The sequence below is a fragment of the Zootoca vivipara genome, chromosome 3, assembly GCF_963506605.1.
Source record: "Zootoca vivipara chromosome 3, rZooViv1.1, whole genome shotgun sequence".
NCBI classification, from domain to species: Eukaryota; Metazoa; Chordata; class Lepidosauria; order Squamata; family Lacertidae; genus Zootoca; species Zootoca vivipara.
Genome location: NC_083278.1, coordinates 27,442,348 through 27,469,196, shown reverse-complemented (window position 1 = coordinate 27,469,196; position 26,849 = coordinate 27,442,348). Strand labels below are relative to the sequence as shown.

General features: G+C 42.1%; 1 protein-coding gene and 1 long non-coding RNA gene across 2 annotated transcripts in view; both read left to right on the top strand.

Moving 5' to 3' along the window:
• Positions 1 to 228: 228 nt before the first annotated feature.
• On the top strand, positions 229 to 11,576 carry ODC1 (ornithine decarboxylase 1). The gene is made up of 11 exons (XM_035109857.2): positions 229 to 554; positions 4,206 to 4,352; positions 4,738 to 4,911; positions 5,057 to 5,229; positions 5,473 to 5,607; positions 5,716 to 5,797; positions 6,043 to 6,126; positions 7,736 to 7,898; positions 8,757 to 8,869; positions 9,419 to 9,633; positions 10,607 to 11,576. Exons 2-11 carry the CDS (start codon positions 4,251 to 4,253, stop codon positions 10,746 to 10,748), a joined length of 1,383 nt encoding a protein of 460 aa, XP_034965748.1. The 5' UTR covers positions 229 to 554; positions 4,206 to 4,250; the 3' UTR covers positions 10,749 to 11,576.
• A 1,937-nt stretch (positions 11,577 to 13,513) lies between these two features.
• The window catches only part of LOC118082391 (uncharacterized), a 33,096-nt gene continuing 19,760 nt past the window's right edge, over positions 13,514 to 26,849 (top strand). The window contains exons 1-2 of the long non-coding RNA XR_004692258.2: positions 13,514 to 14,445; positions 18,149 to 18,221. This is a non-coding gene — a long non-coding RNA (uncharacterized LOC118082391). The remainder of the gene's footprint in view (positions 14,446 to 18,148; positions 18,222 to 26,849) is intronic.

Sequence of the window (26,849 nt, the reverse complement as noted above, 5' to 3'; positions counted from 1 at the left end):
CACTGGTCCTTATACAGTATATTCATCTTCCCACTACTCTTGCACCGCATATGAACGATGTGGAAGTGAAGCTCCCCTCCTCGCCCCCCCCCCGCCAACACTTTTTCCTTCCCTTTGAAGATGGGCGGGGATGACGGCCGCATGTCTCCTGGCATGCCACGCTCGCCTTCGCCACCTCTTGCCTGACGTCATAATAGCGGTTGGCGAATGCCTTTGGCCCGGTCGCAGCCGAACGCAGCTGGTTTGAGCTGGTGCGTCGTCATGGCGACACCGCCGGGCCTATAAATACAGGCTCGGCGGGGCTGGCGGGGCTTTGTCAGTGAGGCGGCCACAGAAGCAGCAGCAGCAGCAGCTATCCTGCGCGGCGGGCCAGCGGGCTCCGGCTCCTTCTCTCCTCGACAGCGGCCGGTTCTTCCCTCAAGTCCCGCAGGGTGCGACTGGGTAGACTCGACCCGCCCGTCGTCGTCCCCCCACCACCGGCTGCCGCGCAGGGTAGGAGAGGCTGCTGCTGCTGAAGGACAAGAAACCCGCCGCCGCTGCCGCCGCAGTTTGAGGTAAGGCCGGCCTAAGCAGGCAAGCCGGCCACGTGGATGGTGGCGTGGGCGGAAGAGCAACCGCCGAGCAGGCCGGGCCGCCCTGTGGATGGCGGGGGTGCGAGAAGGAAGGGGGGGTCTGCGTGGGGCCGAATGGAGGGGTGAATGTGGCGGATTTTGACGAGCGTAGCCCACCGCGCTCCCATAAATAGGGGCTTGGATGATTCATAATGGCCGTCTTCTAATTAACTTTATTAGCAGATTCGTCCCGTTGAGATTCTAAGCTGGCCTTAAAGTATTTTTTTTCCTCTCCCACCCCAAGCATATTTTTTTTAACTTGCACCCCCCGTTTGATTAGTCATGTATTGAAAGTTCCGCTTTGAACGGCGCCCCTTTTGCGTCCGTCTCCCCCCCCCCCCCAATCTCCCTAATATCCTTGATTGTCGTTGCGGTAAAGAGTATGATTTACTGTTCCTCGTAGGGTAACTACCATTCCGAGGTTGGCCTTGTGGGGAGACGGTGTGTATACGGAACTGCGGACTCTTACTCCTTATTTGTGCCGGGTAGGGAGGGAGACAGGAAAAATACTGCAGTGCTTTTTCCTCTTCGGTCTCACTGCGGTAGATAGTTCAGCACTGGTACGAGGGGGTAATGGGGATAATGAGGGGGATGGGATGGGAGAAACCTTCGGAAATGGAAATAATGGGGGTAGGTGCTAGCTTGAGCAGCTGCCGTTCAGGTGGGGTCTGGGATGGAGAAGCTGGTTTGCTGCATGTTTCTGTCCTGAAAGCTAGCATTAATAATGGCATGGTCTCAAGAAGTCAGTTTGAACTGGGTTACAGAGCCCCAGACTTGGGCCAACCCATTCTCATTCTCTCTCTCACTCTCTCCCCGCCAACCCCTGCAATATAAAGGGCAACTGCAGATGCGGCTCTATTCTTCTCGATCTCTCTGCTCCACCCCCTTCACATGTTGGAGCTGGTGTGCTTCACCCTGCCACAGTTATCTTATCAGTTAGGGAAGGAGGAGAGAGGTAGCACTTAGTCATTCTTGGCAGCCACACATACAAAAGACAAAGCCTGACCTTCCTCAACAGAATTTGCTAGGAGATGTGGCAAAGTTGTGACAGTTAGACATATTTTTAAGGCAAGAGGGAGGGGGAGCCGCTTGGATTATATGAATTGCCTGTCGGGTTTAAGTTATGTCTAGTGCTTAAGAGTAAACATTTTTCAAATGCGAGCCAATAAAGCTTATGGGCTGGCCCTCCTCTGTTCCAAAGAATGGACTCTTTGCCATCTTGATAGTGGTAAATAGTGACTACTACAATCCTAGGAACAGTTAGTGATTAAACTAAAATGTGTATGCTGTTACTTAAAGCTGTTGAACAAGTATAAATGATACTATTGTGTATGGGGTACTTTGAAGAATTCTCCATAAAATGATGAATGGATTTATTTGGAAAATTTTATGCACAGGGTTTGCTTCTGTGGAATTTGAAGTGGCATGTGAACTTGCACTCCTGAATTTCTGTTGATTTACTATACAGTATTTCTTAAGCAGTATCTATAGCAAAAAGATATGTTCAGTTTACTATGGGTTTGCCCACCATAAGAATTTAAGAGTTCAAATTCTATTGTCATACGATTGGCAAGCCATTGGTATTAGTGAAATAGCTTCCAGTTATGCCCAAGGTTCAACGTTATTAGTGGAGCATAAGCATAAGGCTATAAAAGATTGTATAATAGATGAAAAGGCATAAAAAGATTGAGCCAGTAGGGACATGCTAAAAAAAATGCTTACCTTGCTTCTTTGGTGAAATTACTGCTTTTCAATATACAGTACTTGGTTCCTAAGATACTTTAAAAATATGGGTCAAACACTGGAAAAGCATGGTGTATTTTAGAATATTGTGTTCTAAAATCATTTGTGCAGGCTGTAATGTACCACATTAGTGACATCTCAGACATTTTCTCATCTGTTCTTTCCCTCCCAATCTTTTAATGGTGATTTCAGAGATTGAAAGTAGACTGAACTGAAAGCAAATTAGGAATTCAAACACAATTAGTCATTTTAATGGCATCCATCTTACTGTTCCTTGATAATAAATTGAAATTTGAGTTAAATTTCAGGCCTGTACATTTTGCTCTGTTTAAATTATTTTAATGCTGTTTTTCAGAATCATAGATCCTCCCTAAGTGACTTATAATGAAAGAATAAAAGATTATTAATTACATAATTAAAATCAATGCATATTAAATGCTTATTAAATATAAAAATTGGTATCTTGTGAATTTTATATTTAAGTCTCTAAAACTTTTACATCACTGTTCTCTGTTTCCTGTGGCTGTTTACAAAAGGCATGGTGGAATGTGCCAGTGAATTCAAGCACAAATTGTTTCTTGTCTGTCTTTGAAGCAAGTTGAACTGCAGAACTGCAGAGATTGTGCTAGCACAACAGCAGATTGTTTCTATGTTGCATTAGCTGCCTTGTTCCCAATTATGCCATTCATTCCCCTAGGATCTCTACATCTGCCAATTGTTTTACTGTTAAGGGCCTGGAGGTGGCAGGAATGTTTTGACATTATGCCCTGCAGGCATTCATGCAGGAGTCTGGCATCAAGGCAAACAAGAGTGGGTCAAGCTGTTTAATGCCATATTTCAGCTTTTTATTGCTTTTTATTACCAAGTTCTGTGAAAATGTGTGCTGTTATTCACTTGGAGTGACAACAGAATTACAGTATAGGCAGCATGTTTGCACTGTGTTTAATGGAACTTACTCTTAAGGATTTCACCTTAAATCTGTAGTGATATTCAGGCTGTTTTCTCTCATGGTATACAGATCTTTGTGCACACAGCTGCTAGTTCTTGACCCTCAATCCAGCTACTGCAGAGTGCCTTCTCTCCTCCATTTTTCTGCCAACCAGTTTTCCCCACTCTTGTCTGGACTCCTGCCAGGAGTACGGTATATTTAAACTCCTTCTGAGTGACCAACATGGACTGTGTATTTGGCAGTTGTATTTGCGATTCCTCACAAACACATGCTTTTTCCGTACTCTAGGCTCCCTCTTTTAGTTGCATCAAAGCAATACTACATGAAATTCTCAAGTGTGACAAATCACTTGGCTTTTTGTAGTAGCTTAATTAAACTCCATGGAGAACTTGAGTTTTTGGAAAGCTGTGGAAGAAAATGGACACTTAAATTGTAGCAACTACATGCACCTGTAGGCAGATTTCTTCTTTTATGAGTAAAACGGAAACAAACACAGGAAGCCCTGTCTGTCTTCCTATTGTTTGCCTCTTCTATCTCAATGTTTAGTTCACTGCAAGAAAGTTTGTTTGTCTTTTGGTCCTGATTAACTCAGGAAGCTCCTAGGTCCAATTTCTTTAAAAGACACATTTTGGCATAAATGTTGATGCCTAAAATATAATCCAGAACAGTTCATGTAACTCTCATATGAAATTTGCTTAGGGAGCATAAAGGTTACTTTCCTGTTTCAGGATCTTGCTTTACTAGAGAGACTTCATTGGAGCACAACTAAAAGTAGTTGCCTTCAAAATTGCACCTTGAACTGTGAGAGATGGCTTTTAAAATTGCTGTATTTTCCATTCCCCTTGTCTCACTGTGACGGGTGAGACAAGAGAATTAATAAACTCTTTCCTATGTCTTTACAGTTTTTCACTGAAAATCACTTTGGTGGTATAACAACATCAAGCAAGATGAATGACTTCAGTGGTGAGGAATTCAATTTTTCTTTCCTTGATGAAGGCTTTACTGCAAAGGATATCCTAGACCAAAAAATAAATGAAGTTTCTTCCTCGGTGAGTATGAGATAGGTTGAATATTTTATAAAAATGTTTTATACTGAATTTAGGAGAAGGAGTAGTAGTAGTAGTTTGGATTTGATATCCCACTCTATCACTACCCGAAGGAGTCTCAAAGCAGCTAACATTCTCCTTTCCCTTCCTCCCCCACAACAAACACTCTGTGAGGTGAGTGGGGCTGAGAGACTTCAGAGAAGTGTAACTAGCCCAAGGTCACCCAGCAGCTGCATGTGGAGGAGCGGAGACGCGAACCCGGTTCCCCAGATTACAAGTCTACTGCTCTTAACCACTACACCATACTGGCTCTTAGGTTTCGTTGCTATTGTAATATACACTAGTAGGCAACTGCATATTGACAGAAGAATGTTTTCTTTGTTCCCAGGATGATAAAGATGCATTCTATGTTGCTGACCTTGGGGATGTTCTCAAAAAACATTTGCGGTGGTACAAGGCCCTCCCTAGGGTATCTCCCTTCTATGCCGTCAAGTGTAATGATAGCATAGCTCTAGTGAAAACTCTGGCTGCTCTTGGGGCAGGATTTGATTGTGCCAGTAAAGTAAGTGACTGCTTTTAAATGTTTCGATTAAATACTGTGTATTAGAAATTAAAATATGTCTGCCTTTGATTTAAATTGTCTTATTTCTAGAGAAATCATTTCTAGTAACTAATGTGCAAACTAAAAAAATGGATTTTTCCCCCAGACTGAAATACAGCTGGTCCAGAGTGTTGGTGTGCCTCCAGAGCGTATAATATATGCAAATCCATGCAAGCAAGTCTCTCAAATTAAGCATGCTGCAAACAATGGTGTGCAGATGATGACATTTGATAGTGAAGTTGAGCTGATGAAAGTTGCAAGAGCCCATCCAAAAGCAAAGTAAGAAACATTTACAATTTATTTTAGTACAATCTATATGTTCTCTCTAGGTAAATGTGAGGTCCCAGATAAAAGATGTTGACCATTTAGGCAGATTTGTACAAGAAACAGGTGGCATTGCTGTTTTTGACAGAATAAAGGTAGCTCCCCCCCTCCAATTAAGCTACTTTTCCTCAGAGCAACTACAAATGTGTGTTCTGAAATACATGTGCATGTGCTTATATGTTCTAAAATGTTTTCTAGGCTGGTCTTGCGCATTGCAACAGATGATTCAAAGGCAGTTTGTCGCCTAAGTGTTAAGTTTGGAGCTACACTAAAAACTAGCAGGTTGCTGCTTGAACGAGCAAAAGAACTTGATATCGACATAATTGGAGTGAGGTGAGCAGCAGGGTTGTGTGGAAGAAATTGCACACTTGCTACTTACAAATTCTGCTTTTGTTAAGAAGGATGGGCAAAACTCCCACTAACTCAACCCATCTTTTCTAGTTTCCATGTTGGAAGTGGCTGTACAGATCCTGAGACGTTTGTGCAAGCTATTTCTGATGCCCGCTGTGTCTTTGATATGGGAGTAAGTACATTTTAAGAGCATTTCCTATAGCACTAACTAGTAGTAGTGTGAGATTGCTAGAATGTGTCTGAAATAAAAAATATTTAAACTTGGGAAACCTGCATTTTTGTGCTGTTGGTCTAAGATGCTACCGTAATTCAGATTAGTTAAAATTCTTGTTTGCTTCATTAGTTCAGATGTGAAACTGATCAATACTATCTACAAAAACATGATTTGATTCACATTTCAATATTTCTGCCTTTTAGGTTGAGCTTGGTTTCAACATGTACCTGCTTGATATTGGTGGTGGTTTCCCTGGCTCCGAAGACGTGAAACTTAAGTTTGAAGAGGTACATAACAAGTGCTTTGTTTGTGAAGAGCATTCTTCAAACTTTGCTCCCCAGATCTTATTAAACAACTCCCAGCATCTGCTTCCAATTGACATGGAGGGGATTCACTATTATAGGCAAAATATGTTTGTATAAGTTTCTTGAAGTACCAACAAGCACATGAGTCTATGGCGGCTGCAGGTTTCCTTCTCCCACTGAAATGAGACTTGAAAGAGGCCTTGTGTTGTAGCCAATAGAACAGGTTGTAGCATGTGTGGTGCCCATGACAACTTATCCAGTTTGCAAATGTGCCCGGGAGTCCAAAAAAGGTTTGTCAGCCTAAATTTAAGAGTATTGCTTAGAGTGAAGCCACCAGTTCAATTATTTCCAATATATATATATTTACTTCATTACTTATACTGCTTAATTGGCGTAGCTTATAGGCAGTTTACAAGTATAAAAGAACTTGTACTAAGTAATAGCTTTACCTACATGAATAACTTTTACCTTGCCTCTCTGGAAGAGAAATCTGCATCATGATTTTCAAGTTGAAATACTTTGCTATACAGCAACATCAATTTCTAGGCTACACCGTGATACATTTTACAGCATAGCAGAAATTTACTTGCTATGTTGCATAGCCTCCATACTGCTAAAGTGGCAATACAGCCAGTGTTCAGCTTGAAAAAAATGTTTACAGGAACTCTTCCCTATATGGCTGTTTCAGTTCTGCTTTTCGCTGCAAAACATTGAACCTTCAGTCTTAAATTAGACAGCTAGTATAAATGAATACACACTCTAGAACAGGCATCCCCAAACTTCGGCCCTCCAGATGTTTTGGACTACAGTTCCCATCCTCCCCGACCACTGGTCCTGTTAGCTAGGGATCATGGGAGTTGCAAGCCAAAACATCTGGAGGGCTGCAGTTTGGGGATGCCTGCTCTAGAATGAGTTAACAGTAGCTGAAGTGGGCAGGGTGAATGGAGGGATGGGATAAAAAAGGAAGGAGAGAGCCGCTGCCACATCTCTCAACTCCATTGTTCACACTGAAGTGCTAGCCTGGAGCTGATGCAGACAGTGGGGCTGACTGTCCTTCCCTGCCACCAAAACACCCAATATTGAGGCACAGTATAAACTACTGTGAACATAATGTGATGCTGGTGTCGCTCAGGGTAGAGGGGACATCTCTGTCCCATTTTCACCCCCCAACAGTGCAAACGGAGTTTGGATTGCAGCCAAAGTCAGCTCTTCACAATCTAGTTCATTGGAGCAACCCGGAATGTACATAGCTGAAAGTTCACAAAAACTTTCTGTTGGCTTTAAATTGGGTTGAGATTGCTTGGGAAACCATGAATGATTTTTCCAAGTCATAACTTTGTTTAGAGCACTGTTGTGAATGATTTATCAAATTCAAAGCAACCTCCTTTCCCTAGTGTGGAAGTTCTATGTTTCTGTTCTAAATCATATCCAAGCTTTTAGTAGATTATTCAGCAAACAGCCAATAGTTTGTTGCTGGATTCCAATCCATCAATCTCTTGCATTGAGAATGTAGTGCAAGCTAATTGTTTATTGGATATCCATGTTGCTTAACAACTCTATTAAACCCATTTTTTTCTCTCTCTTTAAAAAGATAACTAACGTAATTAATCCTGCCTTGGACAAGTATTTTCCTTCTGATTCTGGAGTGAGAATTATTGCAGAGCCTGGCAGATACTATGTTGCATCAGCTTTTACACTTGCTGTTAACATCATTGCAAAGAAAGTAGTAATAAAAGAACACACTGGATCAGATGGTATGTAATACTTAAATCACATCCTGGACCTTCCACGTTAACGGGCCAAATACTCATAATTGATTTAAAAAAATTTTTTAAATTGATATTAACAATTTCATCATCATTATCACAATCATTATTTCAAAAACAAAATACATTATAAATCCTCTGCTCCTGCTCCCCCCCCATGACTTCCCTCAACTTCCTTTTCTGTTTTTTTCTCTTTTTTGGCATATTATCTCATTCTGCTTATTGGTTAATTCTTACTATTTAGGCATCCCCACACTGCGGCCCTCCAGATGTTTTGGCCTACAACTCCCATGATCCCTAGCTAACAGGACCAGTGGTCAGGGATGATGGGGATTGTAGTCCAAAAGATCTGGAGGGCTGAAGTTTGGGGGTGCCTGTTATTATTGTTCACTTATCATTTTAACATCTTGTTTCTATTTATACATTTATTTTGTAAATTGCAAGTGTTTAATCAAACCCTGCAAGTGAGTCCATTTCTTTACATTGATTCTGTATACTGTATATAACATAAATGGTTACCAGTCCTCCTTAAAATCTATTGTCTTTATCTTGAAGTCTTTCCATTAGTTTTGCAAATACTCATAATTGATGGTGGGAACAGGAAAGGTCCTTAGAGGGGGTTGGGCCACCCATTGTTGGAGTGAAAGTTAGTGTTTTGTTTTCTTCATAAGAATTTCAACAGCAGGGGCTAGGTGGGCAATTTTTCCTGATGACAATAACCATGCACAGCACTATCCCAGGTTTTCTGTTCCTTGGTAATGGCAAAGCATGACAAAGTTGGGAACTGTCTTTTCAATATCTAGCCAATTGCTCTATTCTAATACTCTCCCCCCCTTCCCCAAATAGATGAAGAAGAACCAAGTGACAAAACTCTTATGTATTATGTAAATGATGGGGTTTATGGATCTTTTAACTGCATCCTGTATGATCATGCACATGTCAAACCAGTTTTGCAAAAGGTACTTTGTGTTTATTTCATATTCTATTATATAATGTATTTCTGTATACTGTTAAATGTAAGCCCATTTGTGCTGTAGGTAACTGTTACTTGTCATTTATCTATGCCAGATACTTAAAACAGGAAAAACAAAAGGGCATGGGTTCTTTCAGATCTAACTCAGCGACACTCGGACTCCCCACATCCCCCAGGACCTTTTAGAAATTGCTATGGGTCTTGGTGGATCTCAGTTGTTGTTCTGCCTGTTGTAACAGCTGCAATTCCACAGAATTCAAATTGTGATGCAATAAGATACAATATAAGAAATAAAAGCAATAAAATACAATTTAAACATCAGTATGACAATTCAATGTGATGGATGTGCCACCTCCCATCTTCAGCTGAAAATCTACAAATGATACAAACCACAGTTTGAGCAGTCCTATTCTAACTGATCTCAGCATTATGTAGTAATGGAGCACATTCTAAATACCATATTATTCACTATTGTATTGTTGACTGCTGTGGCAGTATGTATGCAATAACCACTTAAATTTTTAATTCTGTCCAGAGACCTAAGCCAGATGAGAGGTACTATTCCTGCAGCATATGGGGACCAACCTGTGATGGCCTAGATCGCATTGTTGAGCGCTGTGGCTTGCCAGAGTTGCAGGTTGGGGACTGGATGTTGTTTGAAAACATGGGTGCCTACACAGTGGCAGCTGCTTCTACTTTCAATGGATTCCAGAGGCCAACAATACACTATGTAATGTCAAGACCAGCATGGTTAGTAGTTCTGCTTTTAATGAAAGTACACTCTTACATTTGACTTAAGTAAAGTGAGTAAACTCTTGTTTGAAAAAGGTTATGTAGATTATTATGATAGGATACAATATAAATAGACGGGGGCTAATAATCCCACACTGAGTGCACAGAACACATTGAGATTCTTTGGTTGACTTACTTAAATAGCCTGCCTTACTAGCTAGTCACCTGGTTTGCATGCAGTTTTAATCCATAGTTCATTTTAACAGTTGTGGCTGGGGAAACCCAGCCAGATGGGCAGGGTAATAATAATAATAATAATTACTATTACTCTCCCCCCCCACTCTTGACTGCCTTGGGGGGGAGGGAACAAGCCAGTTTGGTTTGTTACAAGTTGTGACTGTGGAGTTGTGGTTTGTGTCTTCCAAACAGCATGAGGGGTAAGCTAAGAACAAACCTTGACTTCTGTTTGTAGAGGAAAATTAAACGCAAGCCAGGGTTCATATCTCACAACAAACAAGATATGTTTGTTTCTTCCCACACATGGCAGTCAGGAGCAGGGGAGGAGCAAAACTCTCATGCATAAATCATAGTTTAACGTTGTGAGAGAACTGGACAGCCAATTTTGCTGTCATGTTTTCTCTAGTTTTTTTTTAGGGGGGGCTGCCGTTTGGAAGGCTTGTTTTATCATGATGACTTCATCACAATTCTATGCTAGTGCAAAAACTCACACTGAGTGCAGAATTCACCTGTTTGAGAATCTCAGCATAATCTTAAAAATTAAGGGTGTGAGTGCAGGGCTTGGCTAAAACTCAGAAGGCAGAGCATTTTCAAAATAAGGTTTGTGGTGCGTATCTCTTCACTTTCCCATAGCTAGGAAGAGCACGGATTTGTACTGTTCACAATCTTTTTTGGTGCAGAATCTAGCAAGAGATTAGTAGAAGGTACACACAGCCATGGTTACATAATTTCTCTTTCTTCCCCCCCTTATTAGGCAATTAATGCAGCGGATAAAGGAGCAAGGTTTTCAAGCTGAAGTGGAAGAGCAAGATGTCACTTTGCCACTCTCATGTGCCTGGGAAAGTGGGATTGAACACTATCCAGCAGCTTGTGCTTCAGCTAGCATTAATGTATAGATACAGTTTTGGCTAACATGCAAGTTTAGGAATGGATTTTTAGGGCTTTTGGGACCATTAACTTAATTCTTGCTAGAATTTTAAAATGTTTTTGAATGGCTAGGGTGGCGTAAAAGTAACTGAATAGACAACTAGGAGACGGGGAGGTCACATTTATCTGTGTTCCTATGGAAACTATTTGAATATTGTTTTATATGGATTTTTATTCACTTCTCAAGTATACTACTAAAACTGATCCTTTCTGTCTGTCAAGCATTGTAGCTTGCATATCTGGCAGAATGGTCTGGACGTAGTATTGTGACCTGACTGTTTTACAATAAAGTCTATTGAAATAACTGGGTAGCTGTTTTTTGTCTATATATGAACAAAAGCCTGGGCTGAATAGATTTTAAGATCTTGCGTTGTCATCAGCTCTGGGCTTGAACATATTTATATTATTTATATTTCTACATAATTATGCCTTCCCAGAAAGCAACTAAGGTGGTTCCCCTCAAGCTGGCTTTCACTGTGTGCTGCTTTTGTTTTTTGCCTTTGATTTTTTAAAACTACTTATTATAAGACACACACAAAATGAAGGGAAGGGACTCTAGATAAGGCTTGCATGTTGTAATTACGTATATACCTGTAACATCCCATTTAAAGTATACGAAGTATCTTTTAGTTCCTGGCTATCTAAAGTTTAATCCAATACAAGCCTGCTTCTCTCAAATTACAGAAATGCCAGTCAACTATACTTTGCATACAGAACCTTTGTAAATTGCACAGGCACATAAACTTGTATGGTTTCTTTGGTTTATTCTGTTGAACAATAAAAATGTTCTCTGCAAAGCATTTGTGTGGGAAAATGGCCCGTATGTAGCATATTGCTAATGAGAACACTTTAAGAATCTGCTGAACTGGTTCTTCAAGGCAGGTATTTTTTTTGAAGATTTGTATGAACTGTAGCTCAGAATTGGATTCCACTATAAAACATAGGCTTAAAAGTAAATGCATCTTGTTTCAGCGGGACTGGTTTCAAAGACTTGGGAGCACAACAGCAGGTTTGCAGTCCTCGTGAGAAGTGAGTTTTGGTTTTGACTGCTTAAGTGTAAATGACATGCTGGTTTTGCCTTTGCCACTGTTTCTGTGGCTTCAGATTCTGGCTTTTCTTGTATGTCTCACCCTTTCATGGTGGTAGCACCACAAAATGGGCCGGGGGTGGGGGGAGCTTTGCACAAGTGTCATCTTGATCAGCAGGAACTTGAATACTTAAAAGTATAAATTAATACTTGAGTCAGATTCTATGATTCCTGGTGTTCTGAATGGTGTATAATAGCTATAAAACAAAATTACTAAAGTATGTTTTAGAAAAACCAAGATGTGAATTATAGCCTGTAAATCAAATACTTTGAAAAGCAAGCTATTTGCAACACAGTTTTTCCTTAATTTCAGCTATGAATGATGGGTTAAAGCCCAAAGGCACTTACAGAACATACTTAGCAGGACTGCTATTAAGCTGGTAGAGAAGTAGCTTTACCTGTGCTCCTGAGGATGAGCAGGCAGTATTGAGGAGCTGGGTGTCCTGCAGGGAAAGAGCCCACTAGAGCTGGCACTAGTATTCAAATTCTGATTTTTCTAGGGCAGTGGAGTTCTGCAATAGTGAGTCATGCATAGCTTTGCTGGTTAATTGAGTATAAATTATATGAGAAGAGGTTATTTCAGTTTTAAAATACAATGGAACAGGAAAAGTAGACTGATAACCTAAAACTGGAGATATTGAGGGTCAAAGTCACCTTGATTAGTACTTGTAGCATAATAGCATATTGTCCCGCATGGTGCATTCTGTTCCTTAGACTTACAAAGTGAGCTATGATTATCCAAAAACTATATCCAGCTGCCAAAAGCAGTTGCTTCCTACTTTATGCAGCATTGCAGTTACCCAAACATCTGTATTGGACAAGGTTAATTAAAAATGCATTCCATCTTCCATAGGTGTTATCTGCTATAGATACGTAGACATTAAAAGTATCAATCGTAGACCTCCATCTCTGTTACTCCTATGGCTGTGGGGCTGCTGCTGCCCAAATGGTTTTTTCTTCTTTCTCAGTATCTTTATTTTCCAAAATTTAGCACTCTCTCTCTGAATCTCTTCAACTAAATTTCAGGAAACCCTGTAGATGTTAATAGCAGCTTCTAAGGCTCCTCAAGTGCTGGGTCAGACAGTGCCTTGGGCTACACTCCATAGGGTTACAGAGTCCCTTCCAATCATTAGTGCTCCGCAAGAAGGCATAACAGGCTGTTGTGCATCTGCCTCTTTGCCTTTCCATCTAGGGCAAAGGTCTGAAGAAACAACCAACCTACGTTTGTGGAGGATTCCGTGTCCTAATCACAGGAGTACCCATTCCATTAGTATAGCCAACTCTACATTCACCCAATATGTGGATGTTGGAGGCAGCATATCCAACTCATACTCTAGAGTAGACCTATTGAAACCAAGCCTACCTTATAAAAGTATAACTTTGTTGGATATCTCTCGCCATTTTGGGGAATCTGTGACCACTAGGGAGAAAGGCCCACCCAGAGCCAGTGGCGAAGCTGTATGCTCTGCTACTGGGGGCAAGAGAGCAGGCAGGGGTGTTGCTGGCACCCTCCGAGGTGCGGTGCACATCCTGTGGGCATGACACATCGCCCGTAGGGGCGTGACGCGTGTTCTGGGGGCATGTCGTGCCACCTGTGGGGGTGTGGTGCATTGGGGGTGCAGTGCGTTTCTGGGGGGGGGCGCCACAATGGCACCTTACTGGAATAGTGGTGCCGGGGGCGATCCGCTCCCTCCGCACTCCCGTTCCTCCGCCAGTGCCCAGAGCCGCTTCCTACTATGAACTGCAGTGAGGAAAACTTAATTCATGGCTTGCTTTAGTACTTTTCATAAAACCAGCAGCTACGGTAGTACACAGGTGTGTAGGAAAACTCAGGCCTGCCTTATGCCCACTGGAATTCTGCCCTTGCAGCAAGCCAATTCCCTTGCTCCATCTGCACAATTATTCTGGAGGGAATGGGGTTATTTCCATACTTATTAACAAAACCCAACTTTCTAAACCATACTGCTGCTGCTGTTTGATATCACTTGTACCCTAAGCTTATTTTATACTATTCTTACTAAGTCTGGACAGATTTGAAGAACCTTATTAAAACTCTTTTGCCAGATTTACCCTATCCCAGTTATGCCTCACCAACACTGTAGCTTGTGTTAAAATCTCTGTTTCAACCCCTACTGACCTATTGAAGCACAGGTCTGCTTCTGCTATCCTATCCTGAAATTTTGTTCTGGCTCTCCTACTAGACACCAGAGCCTTGTAGGGTAAGCAGTCTCAGAAAGCTAGCATGCTTGACTCTTAATTAGTGCATAAAGGGGTTAAAACCATAGAGCAAGCTGCCCTGTGAGGCTTAGCCTATGTCACTTCCCCTCACCTTGGGAGGAAATAGGTAATCAAGCCTTTTTTAATCCCACTCCACATGTGGAATTCAGCATGTGAGGAGGTCTCAGCAAGCCAGCCAGCTGTATGGTTTTTTAACCAGCTTATTTTGTTTCAGACAAGAATGGAGTTTGAAACTAGTATTTTTTTCTATGCCAATAGTTTAGGAACTTTTACCTTTTGTAACTAAGCAACGTTTTACAGCTGTATGGAAAAACACATGGATCTGACCTTGGAAGAGTTTTGTAAGTAAACCATTTTATGACTTACCAAATGGGTGGTCTACCTACCTCTGTACCAGGGCACATTTTAAAGGTTTTGCAGCCTATATTTCCACACTTTGTTCTTTACTGCATGTTTTGCGAAGTTAAATATCTGTTGTGGTTTTCTCACCAAAGAGTTCTTGCCCCAAACTTGGCTTTCAGGATCCCAACAAGCCTAGCCTTCCAAACTGAGACTCGCTCTCTTCTCCCTTAGTGTTGGAGGCTGGTTTTCCCATTATTTCTGAGCCAAGTGATTTGTCTACTTTTGCAAGTCTTTGGCCACCAAGCCACAATTGCTTCCTTTCAGGTCGTGTTCCTCATTCCCCTTCCTCTGCTGCTGTCTACTTTTGGCTGCCCACCACAAACATCAAGCACCAACCAACACAGACTGACCCCGGACTGTGTTGCTCCCAGGCTTTTATTACCGTCTTCTGGTTCTCATTGTCTACCCCCAGCCAATCACGCTGTGGAACTGAAAATTCTAAACCTGCCCTTAACCAACCGGAATGTGTCTTGCCTTCTATTCTTTTGCATACGGAGAGTTCTATCTCCAACGCCACCTCAGTTGTCAGCTGAGGTTCCTCAGTGGCAGTTAAACCGAATTTCCCTCGGCTTTCCCCATCAAACACATGACAATACAAATGAAAGAACACGTGACAATGCCCATTAACCATTTCAGCTAAACAGGGTTTCTTCACAAATACCACTGTGTATAAAACTGGGGTGGACCGTAGTTAGCTCAATGGGGATAAAGAAAAGCGAGGAGGGAGGCAAACAAATTAAATGAAAATAATAATATAAACAAGGGCCTGAGGGAAAGGGGTGCAGGTGGAGATGGAAGTCTAGGAAAGGTGGAGGAAGGAGGGCGTAGGAAAGGAAGGGAAAGATGGGGCAATGGAAAGGGAACAGAGGAAGGTTTCTGTGAACTGCCCTGAGACCTCCGGGTATAGGATGGTATATAAATTCAATAAATAATAAAGTAGGTGCCTGAGAGAAAGGGTGCAGTAAAGCCAGTGGAGGAGAGATGGAGGAAGCATACTAAGGGGGGAAATTGAAGGACACTGGGACGCGGGTCTAAACCAGAGCCTAGGGCTTGCCGATCAGAAGGTAGGCGGTTCAAATCCCCGTGATGGGGTGAGCTCCCGTTGTTCGGTCCCAGCTCCTGCCCACCTAGCAGTTTGAAAGCACGTCAAAGTGCAAGTAGATAAATACCGTATATTCCGGCGTACAAGGCGACTGGGCGTATAAGACGACCCCCCCATTTTCTATTTAAAATATAGAGTTAGGCGAGCGGGCAGCTCGGTTCACGGGGGACCCGGCGTATAAGACGACCCCCCCAATTTTGAAATGGTTTTTGGGGCTTTAAAAGTAGTCTTATACGCAGGAATATACAGTAGGTACTGCTCCGGCAGGAAGGTAAACGGTGTTTCTGTGTGTTGCTCTGGTTCGCCAGAAGCGGCTTAGTCATGCTGGCCACATGATCCAGAAGCTGTCTGCGGACAAACGCTGGCTCCCTCGGCCAGTAAAGCGAGATGAGTGCCGCAACCTCAGAGTCGTCCGCAACTGGACCTAATGGTCAGGGGTACCTTTACCTTTACCTTACTGGAATGCTAAAAGGGGGGAAGTGGACTGGGACTGAAATAGAGACAGGGACTTGTCTTGCCTAGGTAGGCTTCAACTCATTTTAAAGAACTGTGGATATTGAATAAAACACCAGTGTGAACTGTTTAGCCATCGTTGTTCTGGAGCTGTGTGTTAAGGATTAAACTTCAAATTGCTTTTCCAAAGTTTCCCCCAGAGGTTAAAATCTATATTGTGTCCTATATCTATTGCCCAGTGCTTCATAGAGGCTTTGACTAAAAAACAAAACAAAACCATTTTAAGTTGCAGTGAGTTGTTAAATTGTTGCTTCAGCTGTTTTGTAATATTTGTATTTATAACTTTTTCTTTTTGCCAGACCTGTCCTAGGAATGGTAATTGGCCATTTAAGGACGGGGTACTGTATACATTTCAGAAACAAAACCATAAATAATATCAGGCTCCAACATTAAATCCTTAATTTCATCTGTTGGTTTTATTACATGGCCAGAAACTTTAGATACACTCAAAAGTGTAGGAGTTACATCTGGGTCTGAGGGTGAACACCAGGAAGAGTAGACTTAACATACAAAATTTGTCTTAGGGCAGGAAAATATTGAGAACCCTTTAATTTAAAATAAAACAACTTTAAAAGCTCCTCATGCAGTTTTGACGTCATTTGCCACTAGGTGGCAGCAGTGCTACATGCAGTACTTTTTTCTGTCTGCTCCTTGCTTATGGTAGCTATGGGCTACATTTTTGGAATCACAAACATGTTTTCCCACGGTTCATATCTTGAGCCAGATAAGCTCACCAATGATGGGAGATGAGGAGGCAAGAGCTTTAACATAGCTGAAGAAATTCAATTTTGGGTAATTCCACATGGGTGTTTTTTATCATAGAAAAGTGAGATGAGCGTTGCAACCCCATAGTTGCCTTTGACTGGACTTGAATTGTCCAGGAGTCCTTTATCTTTTACCTGTGGGTTGTCTAATCCAACTCCCTGCAAAGTCAGATGGCTTTTTCTTAAACATACTTTTTTTTTTTGCAGCATCTACATGACACTGTTGTCATTAAAGTGCCACTTTGTATTTTGTCCCATTTTATCCTTTCAGGATGTAAATCAATAATGATGGCTCCAGACAACCTGTTTATTGAGCATTCATTCTGATTGGTTTGCAGGGAGATAAACTGATATTTCATTTCATTTCATATACCGCCTTTCTACATTACTATAGGCAAGGTGGTTTATAAGCTGAAGAAACAAGACAGCAAAGTTCACACATGTAATAACAATCTGATCCATTACAAAAAAGGGTAGCTTTAAAATAAACAATTTATTTATTTATATTATTTTATTTATTGAATTTATATACTGCCCTATACACCCGGGAGTCTCAGGGCGGTTCACAGAATAAAATCAAGATATAAAACCACAAAATACACAATAAAAATAAAACAACTCAATAGCCCCCCCCAATAACATTTTAAAAGGGCATAGTTTTAAATTTATGTCAAATAAAGCAACATTCAATAATCCATTAGAATATAATAGTAAACAGTAAAATTAAAGATCGGCAAATAATTAAACAGTTTACCCTTATCAATGACAATAAAGAATTACTAAACTATAATCAATAAAAATAACAGCAAGACACAGTTTCTAAAATAACACAAACCGTACAAAACCATGTAAGTGGATCAAATTGAGAAACAAGGGCACACAACTTATTATTTTATGTCCCTGAACTCCTCTCTTCCCAGCTGTTTCTGGTGTTCTCAAAGTAATGGCATGAGAAAGGTTCCTAGGCCTGGAGGGTGGGGCAAGGCAGGTGGAAAAAGCCATTGCCTGATGAGCAGCAGAAAGTCTCTCTCCTCTCACAGTTCTTCATCTGGAGCAGCTCCTTCAGGGCTGGAGGGCAAGTGTTATTCTACACTTTCCAGTGATTTTGAGGCGATGGGGCTACAGAGGAGGAGGAGGAGGAGGAAGTAAAGTCTGTTGTGTAAGTGGAACGGGAGCATTGGCTCTATGTTGGAAGTTGCAGTGTGAGGTATTATCAGTATGCTAATGGCACTTGCTTCTTTTTCTCTTTTTCATTAAATACAGATGAAGCTGTGGAAATTCTGAATTGTCTGTGATCAGCATGGAGACCAGAAAACAGAAGCTCAATCCAGATAAGGTAGAGGTTCTGTGGGTTCATCTAGTGTTCAACCTGTTTTTGGATGTCTTTGCATACCACCTGTTCACTGCAGCCTTATCTACAGAAACTTGTGGGGTTTGTCTGTAGCATAAAATATCTTTCAGTAGTCTGCATAGAACAATAACTGCTAGATAGAGATAGCCTGGTCCCCGTTATCTATGCCATGGTAAATCTTGTTCAGATTATTACAATGTGTTGCACTTGGGACAATGTGCTGTACTTACGACTGTTGCTAAGGACCTTTTATTAACTACAATTTGTGCAAAACACAGTAGCAAGTTTACAGGGCGTATTTCACCTGTTCTCAGGTCAGGGAGCTGCATACTGCTTTCTGGTCAACTATTCAATAAGCAAAGTAACTGTATAAAAAAAACTGTTGCCACATTAGTCCCAGAAAACCGTGAAGAGATAAAATAGCTAAGGCGACAACTTTCAAGGGACCAATTTTCTGCATCAGTAATGGTTTATAAATTAAACTAGTGTTACATAAGTAAAAGCTGACCCACTGAAAGAGTTGTGTAGTATTATCTGAATTTCTAGCTTGGCTTATCACCTCTACAAACCAGAATGGGAAAATACTCTGATTCCAAACAAATAAAATGAACAGAAGCCTAGGAATCTGTCCAACAATAAGTCAGACCACTGGTCTTTCTAGTTCAGTATTGTCTGAACTGACTAGCAGCAGGTTTCCTTTATTTTAGGCAAAAGCCCTTCCCAGCCCAACCTAGAGATGCTTGGGATTGAACCGGTGATCTTTGCCATTATAAAGCACCCTACCATTGAACTATAACTTCTCCCAAAACCCCTGTAAAATGCTACTTTCCAGCTGTCCATTGAGACCTAAACCAAATGCAAATGTCCCTTATGTCTTACAATGCCCCTTGCACTTCAGCATGTCAGAATGCAGGTGGCACATTCAGAAGCCCACTTGAACTCTCATAACTCAGAGCTGCATAGAGGGAGAAAGAATAAAATGTATTGGCTCTCATCCTTAGGGCACCAGCATGCCTGTTCATAGCAGTCGTGTGTTTATCAGACTTTTAGAAAACAATGCAAGATTATCCAAATCCCCAGATAATCTGTAGAATGAATGTGGAGTCCACAGTAGGATTTCTAGATGTACAGCTGAATCCTAATACATAGCTGTCAAGTCCCCCCCCCTTTTTAAGGGAAATTCCCTTATGCTGAATAGGCTTCCTCGAGAGAAAAGGGAAAACTCGACAGCTATGCTAATATTAAAACAGAAAGCCTTTCAGCAGAAAGCACCAGCTCCTACTAGAGTTCATTGGAAGCTGCTGTTTCAAATGGAAGGTCCAGTAGTAAACCAGGGGCAGCCAATGTGGTGCCCTCCAGATGCTGCTCACATCAGTCCCAGGCAGCATGTCCAATGGTGAGGTGAGTTGTAGTTCAGCAACATCTGGAAGGCACCACATCGGCCAACCCTGTGGTAAACAGTAGCATAAAGTGCACACATGGGAGATGACAATTAGGCTCTAAATCTTTTAAGATTCCAGCCTAAACCTAGGGCATTGAAAATATATTCATTAAACATTTCTAGTGATTCATATGTTGTTTGCCAACTGCTTGTCTGGAGACTGTTCCATCCATCTGTAAAAGTGTGATTCTGTGAGAAAGTAAGAAAACTGCATTCATGCAGAAAAACACGTGATGCAACAATCCCATTAATATGCAATGCAAAAAAACACCCTGTGTTTGGTAAAGGTGAAAGCTGTTTGCTGGTTTTTTTTTTTTGAGGGGTGGTGGTTGCATATAAAAAATGCAGAAGGTAAGTTGCATGCTCCATTGTTCCACAACCTCACACAGAAGCCTTAGCTTTGTCCTAAGGAAAATACTGGAAAGCATGTTCCATAGCTGTGCATCAGAGCTAATGGATAATATTCAAACATCTTACGTACTTTTTTTAAATCTCTGTGTTACATTTTTATTGTGGTCCCCTCCAGATGTTGTCACCCCTGACAATTGGCCATACTGGCTATGGCTGATGAAAACAAGAACATCTGGAAAGCACCCTATTGGTTACCCCAGTATTAGAAGGTTCAAACTGAAACTTCTCACTCATATCCCTAAACCTCTTTGTTGCCCTTTCTTGATGTGCTAACAATCTTGCTAATCTGTCCAGGTACACACTGAGCCAGGCAGAAAATTCAATTCTTTTGTGGGGCCTTTCCGTCTGCCTCACTAACTCCACACATGAAACAGGAAAAAGAATTTTTCATGGGTACATCAAGGTGTTCATATTTAGTATGTCAAAAAGAAGGCCTGGCCAGCATTTTACTCTCTGGAATTTTGGGTGTGGGGTTACACACATCATATGTAAAAACGTTTTTACAGGAGTGAGCATTCAATCATAGGACCTCCCACCTGTGCTCTGAATGGTATAGCGCAGGGATCGGCAACCTCCCGCCCATGGGCCAGATATGGCCCATGGAGGCCGTTTATCCAGCCCACGAGCCGCCGGTGAACCGAGCCACCTGCTCGGCAAGCCCCCCACACACTGCGGTAAACTGGTGCAACGCGGTGCAGAGACTCTCCGAGCGGCGCCGGAAATCGCGTCTACGCAGCTGCAGAAGCGATTTTTGGCGCTGCGGACATTTTGGAAATAGGCAGCCAGCACCGGAGATCGCTTCTGCACAGCCGCGGACATGCGCAGAAGCAATTTCTGTGCTGCGCTGCCCATTTCCAAAATGTCTGCAGCGCCAGAAATCGCTTCTGTGCAGCTGCGGACATGCACAGAAGCCATTTCCAGTGTTCCGGACATGGGCAGTGCGGCACTGGAAATCGCTTCTGTGCCAGTACGGCCCAAGGACGATAGTCTGTGGGAATCATCTGGCCCACGGGCAGAAAATGTTGCCGACGCCTGTATAGCGCTACCTTTGGCAACCTGGTGTTTTGGACTACAACTCTCATCAGCCACAGCCTACACAGCTGTAATGGCTGGAGCTGATGGGAGCTGTAGTTCAAAAGAGCTGAAGGCCACCAGGGAAGCAAAGAGTGGTACAATACAGTGAAGAAGACTATGTGCTATTTGTTCACATTTGCAAAAAACCAAAAAAAGTTACTTCTTACTGAAGGCACAGGGAAGAGATGGTTAAAGTTAGTGGTTTACTAAAGTGAAAGAACAACAAGAAGAGTAGAGACCCAGTTGCAATGTTTGAATTGCCTGGCAGGGCTAGAAATGGCGTACATGTGTGCGTGCATACACAGGCCCCGAGTAAACGTAAAACTCTGAGCAAGCACTATACAGCCCACTGACCAGTGAAATGCAATCAGCACTGGAGCAAAAAGCATTCATTATTTAACCGTGTATAATGACACTATACTGCTACATAGCAAGGAACTAAGTATATATTCTGGAGTATTTGGCTAGGGTACCTGGAACAAGAGTGTTTAAATATATGCATTTCAACCAGAGACTATAAATCTTACTCTTATAATTAGGATGCTAGCTGGCACTACATTAAGATTTGTAGGTATATCAGGTTGAATAGCAGTCTGGTTACCACAATTTGTTATGGACTAGAACAGGCACCCCCAAACTGCGGCCCTCCAGATGTTTTGGCCTACAACTCCCATGATCATTCATGGAGCTTTTTGCATCGTTGACCCATAAGTTCCATAGAGTTGCTAACAGAACCAGTGGTCAGGGAAGATGGGAATTGTAGTCCAAAACATCTGGAGGGCCAAAGTTTGGGGATGCCTGGACTAGAAGGACCTTTGGTCTGATCTGGCAAGTGTCTTCTATGTACTTAGAACATGTAAAACTCCATTCCCAGACCTATATTGGAGCCAGGATTACATGTGTCCTTTTCACTTTTATCTGGCCTCAAATGTTGTCCCATAGAAGAAGGTGGCATGATAAGCAAAGGTGGCCACTGAATGAACTTTTGGTTGGAAGAGTTCAGGAAAAAACCATCTAAATGATACATTATGCATTGTGTATTTTATAGATGTGTACAATGAATATTTAAAAATCCATAGTATCCAGGCATTTGGGCATGCATGAATGCACACAGGGCTCCTGTGCTGAATCATTCATGGAGCTTTTTGCATCGTTGACCCATAAGTTCCATAGAGTTGCACCCACTGCATTGAAGGCACTTGTGTTTCTGGTCTTGAGGGATCACTCATAGTCCTCTCCCTGATAATTTCAGGGATTGATCTGGGACATACGAGTAAGGTGTTCCTTCCTGGATAGGGCTTAAGGTATTCTGGACTAGTACAAAAACTTTGAACCTAGCCTGGTAGCAGATGGGAAGGTCTTTTAACCCTGATGTAATGTGTTGGAGGCCATCTGTTACCACCATCGGTCTAGTTGCAGTGTTCTGCACTAGCTAAAGCTCCGGACCAGACCCAAGGACAGCACAACAAAGAACACATTGCAATAATCCAGTTGAGGTTATTGACTACAATGATCAGCTTGTCCTTGTGTCCTACTTTCTAGGGGATACTTCTCTATTTGAAAAGCTCATCTGCTTAAAGAGATGTCCAGGCCAAGTCTTAAAGATAAGGAACTATAAAAACAGTGAGGAATAGGGGCCTAGAAGTCGCCCATCCACAGTTAGCACCTAAACAGCAGCCTGTGCAGATTTACAGATCAGCTGGTCACTGTCTTGCCCAGTATGCAGTGAATTATATTTCTGTTTTAATTACAGTATTTCCCCTTCAGTTTACTGCTATGCACAGACATCAGCATATGCAAATCTAAATCCCCCTTTGCCCCCCTTTTTTGGTAATGCATTTCCCTTTTGGGGGTGATGTGTTAATGGTTGCTGTATTTTGGGCTGCTGGACTTGGCTAACTCAGCCAATCATCTTATTCTTAGTAATATCATGTACAAAACAAATATTCTACTAGTGAACTATGCAGCATTGCATAGGACAGATCTGTAGAGAGAAACTTGTATTGGTCCCCGCCTCTCGCCTTCTGCTCTGTATGTGCACTATGTCGTAGTTGTGATGCCCTGTGGTGTGTCCCTTGGCTTGGTGCCCAGCGCGGGGGGAACCTGTCATGCTGCTCTAAATCTACCTCTGACCAAAGCACCACAGTTCATATATGACTATAGTAGGTCTGCATTGGCAGTAAAACTAGAGAACATTTTAGTAAGCTGGTAACTTTTATAGGCGTATTTGCAATGTTAGCATTGGTAGATTTTGCATGACATGCACTTAATTTAATTTAATGGATTTCCCAATATTGGCTATAATCTGACACTAGTTGATGTTGCGGAGGGTTTCGGGGTTGACTCTCCTTACGTCATGGGGTGGTGCCCAAAGTCTGCAGCCTTTAAAGAGACTGTGGATCCAGAGGTGCATGACAACTACCACTAAGTTGCAAATAACCCCTTAGAATCATAGGATCATAGAGTTGGAAGGGACCCCAGGGGTCATCTACTCCAGCCCCTTGCTAGGCAGGAATCTCAACTAAAGCATCCTTGACAGATGGCCACCAACCTCTGCTTAAAACCCCCTGAGGAAATTGGGGTCGGGTGCCAGGTGGGAAGTCCCATTGACCTAGCACAAGTCTTTGTGTGGGCTTCCACTAGCAGGAGTAGTTAGCTGATTCCTGCCCTCAGCATCACTCTCAAGAATGGAGAGAATAGGTTGACCTTGGAATATGAAGTATGGAGGAGAGTACTATGAAATTACCTACAAAATCTGTCATCTCTTCTGCCTGTGGGAAATTGCAGTGATTTATGCAGAGATTTTATTGTGGTGAGTTTTGTTCATACAACTTCAGTGGTTGCATCTCTTGGATTTCCAACTGCACTGTGCAAGTGATGAGGCAAAACAACAAATAAGTCTTCCTAGTTCACTGGCATTACTGTACTAGGAGCTTTGTTTTTTCCTTTTAACCCCTTTGCTGTTATTTGCACATTTGAAGCCACTCAGAGGCATGGTGTTAGTGTCTGTTTAAAATTGTGTAACCTTTTTGTTCAAACGATCTCCAAACAGTTTATAACAGATTATAAACAAATACACTGAAAACAGTGTTCGAAACTCCCATTGTTCTAGATGCATTTTGCGACAGGGAATTTCATTGGCACGAGCAGTTTCTGAGCAGTTTTGGTCTGTGCCTACACATGGAAGCTGCTACATATGCAAACCAGTTGTCTACACTGAATGTGGCTAACAGCAGCTGAGGATGTCATTGCAGAAACTCCATGAAATAAGGCTTAGCCATATGATCAGTGATATTAAAATGTGGTGCCCTCCATTGACTCAGTATTGGCTCTAGCTATTTTTTTTTGTATTTAAGTCCAAGTCAAAACATCTTATTTATATTTTTCCACCCAAGCGATGGAGGCTGGAAGCAGGAAAATGAAGCTCCAACCTGCAATTCACTGCAGGAAACGACTGATTCATGTACCTTGCTGTGACTGCTGCAATGCAGCTGATAATGAAAAGAAACAATTGTCCACCATCTCTGCACAGTTGCCATGCAACTTTATGAAGGAAGCCTCCTAAATATGACCAGTCTTTAGAATCAACATCAGCACTCATTCCATACATTTGCCTCAGTGAGTCACCACGTAGAAAATCCTCCCAGTTGGCTGTAGAAAGAGGTGTTCTTTGAATTTCCCCTGTCTAGTTCTTTCCTTGCTTGTGAGTTACAAATGGAGAATGAGACCACCATTCAGCCTGATAGGTTGTTTCCTCACTAGAATAATAAAATAGTCAAGCTATGGCAAGTGAATGAACAAGATCTGTGGAAGAATGGAGAACAATCCACTCACTGAAAGATTTTCATGGATAACAAAGGTTCTTATAGCACCTCTGTTTTCAGGTCATAGGGTCTTTTCTACAAGTCAGTTACATTTGGTGTGAGATACTGCTATTATAGGCACTGTGAGTTTGGGGGCGGAGTGAGAAGTGAGGAGAGAAGGGGGTAGTTCTGTTTCCATCTTTTGCATAATGTATGTATGGAATTTTGTGTCAGCGTCGCGTGGATAGGTTCTCTATTCATTTATTTTTGTTGGTGCTGTGGGAAATTGGGGAGCCCAGAACCATGGTTGGTTGCAGCCAATTTTGTTTATTTGTGTAAGGGGGTGGGAGTTGTTGGGTCAAATTATCCATACCAATCTGTATACTGTCAGGGGAGTTATGCTGTTGTCTTGCTGGGCTGTACTATATATGTAATAAAAGGAAGCCACACTAGGGTGAAGGCATCCTCTTGTCCCCGTGCTAGTTTCAATTGGTTGGTTAGCTTTTCTAGTATGGCTGTTTCCCATATAGTTTGGTACCAGTGGTCTATGTTCATTCTTGAGTCCCTCCAGTGTCTAGTTAGGACACTTCTAGCTGCTGAGAGTAGGTGGCTCATGAGTTCTTTACAGTGTGAGTGTGGATTGTTGTTTTGAAACACTGGCTTAGACCAGAGTTTAGACCATTGGGTTTGTGGGGTCTTGGACTAGTATTTTGTATATTGTTGATGCCAACCCCTTACTATGTCCCTCTGTTGTATCAGAAGTTTTTCGAAGGTGGTTGGGAGTCTGGTGGCTGCTGCTTTTATTGCTGGATTATTTAAGAAGGCATATAGTTGGTGATGTATCAGCCAGAATATTTGGATGCCCCCTAGTTTGTCTTGTATTTCTTGTGTCGGCATGGGTTTGCCATTTTTGTAGAAGTCTGTTAGGCTGTGTAAGCCTTTGGCTTGCCATGTTTATATTTGGAAGCTTGGGCTTCATGATGGAATAATGGGGGGTGGGCTGAGGGGATTAGTGGGGAGGGTTGGGGGACATTTTCTCTACTTTTTCCATCCATGGACTGTGTGAACCTGCTTAATGTTGTGGAAATTTTCCTTAGTTTGTTTTGGAGGAATGGGTACACTGTGGAAGGGGTGTTTCTGATTTTGATCTCTATGTGCACCCATTGTTTCATTTTGTCTTCTAAAATGTATGGGATTGTGTGGTACACTTGGCTGGCGATACTGGGAATTCCCCATCTTCCTTCTCTTCTGAGGGAGCTTATTCATAGCTTTTTGTGTGAGAAGATAAATGTATTTTTTTTCCTGCCACCTACAGAGTTGGGTTGGGAGAATCCAAATTGGAAGGGTTTGTTATAAGCAGGTCACTTTGGGGGAAATTATCATTTTGATCAATGGCTATCTTGTCTGGGAGGTTGGTTTTGTTCCATTTATTTAAGTCTTTGTTGATTCCAGCCCTAGGGAGTGGTATACCGTAATTTGATGAGGTTTCTGGTTATTTGTACCCAATGGTATTGAATTAGGAGCAGCACAGTTTATCTTTGTGGTGTCAGTGAATTCTTTTGGGATATGCGGGTGAAGGTGTTGAAACACATAGCCTCAGATTTTGTGAAATTCACTTGTAAGCGCAACACCGTTGTGAAGATGTTCTTTGGTTAAGGTAGTTGCTGTGTTTATGGGGTCTGGTGTTGTGACCATCAGGTTATCTGCAAAGAACCCTCGTTTATGGGTTTTGCCTTTTATTCCCACTCCCTTGATGTCAGGGGTTGCTCAGAGTCAGAATGCTAATGGTTCAAGGGTTAGGATGAATAGGGAGATAATGGACATTCTTGTTTTGTGCCTCTTTGGATTGCTATGGTATTGGAGTCCATTCTCTTAATCCTGATT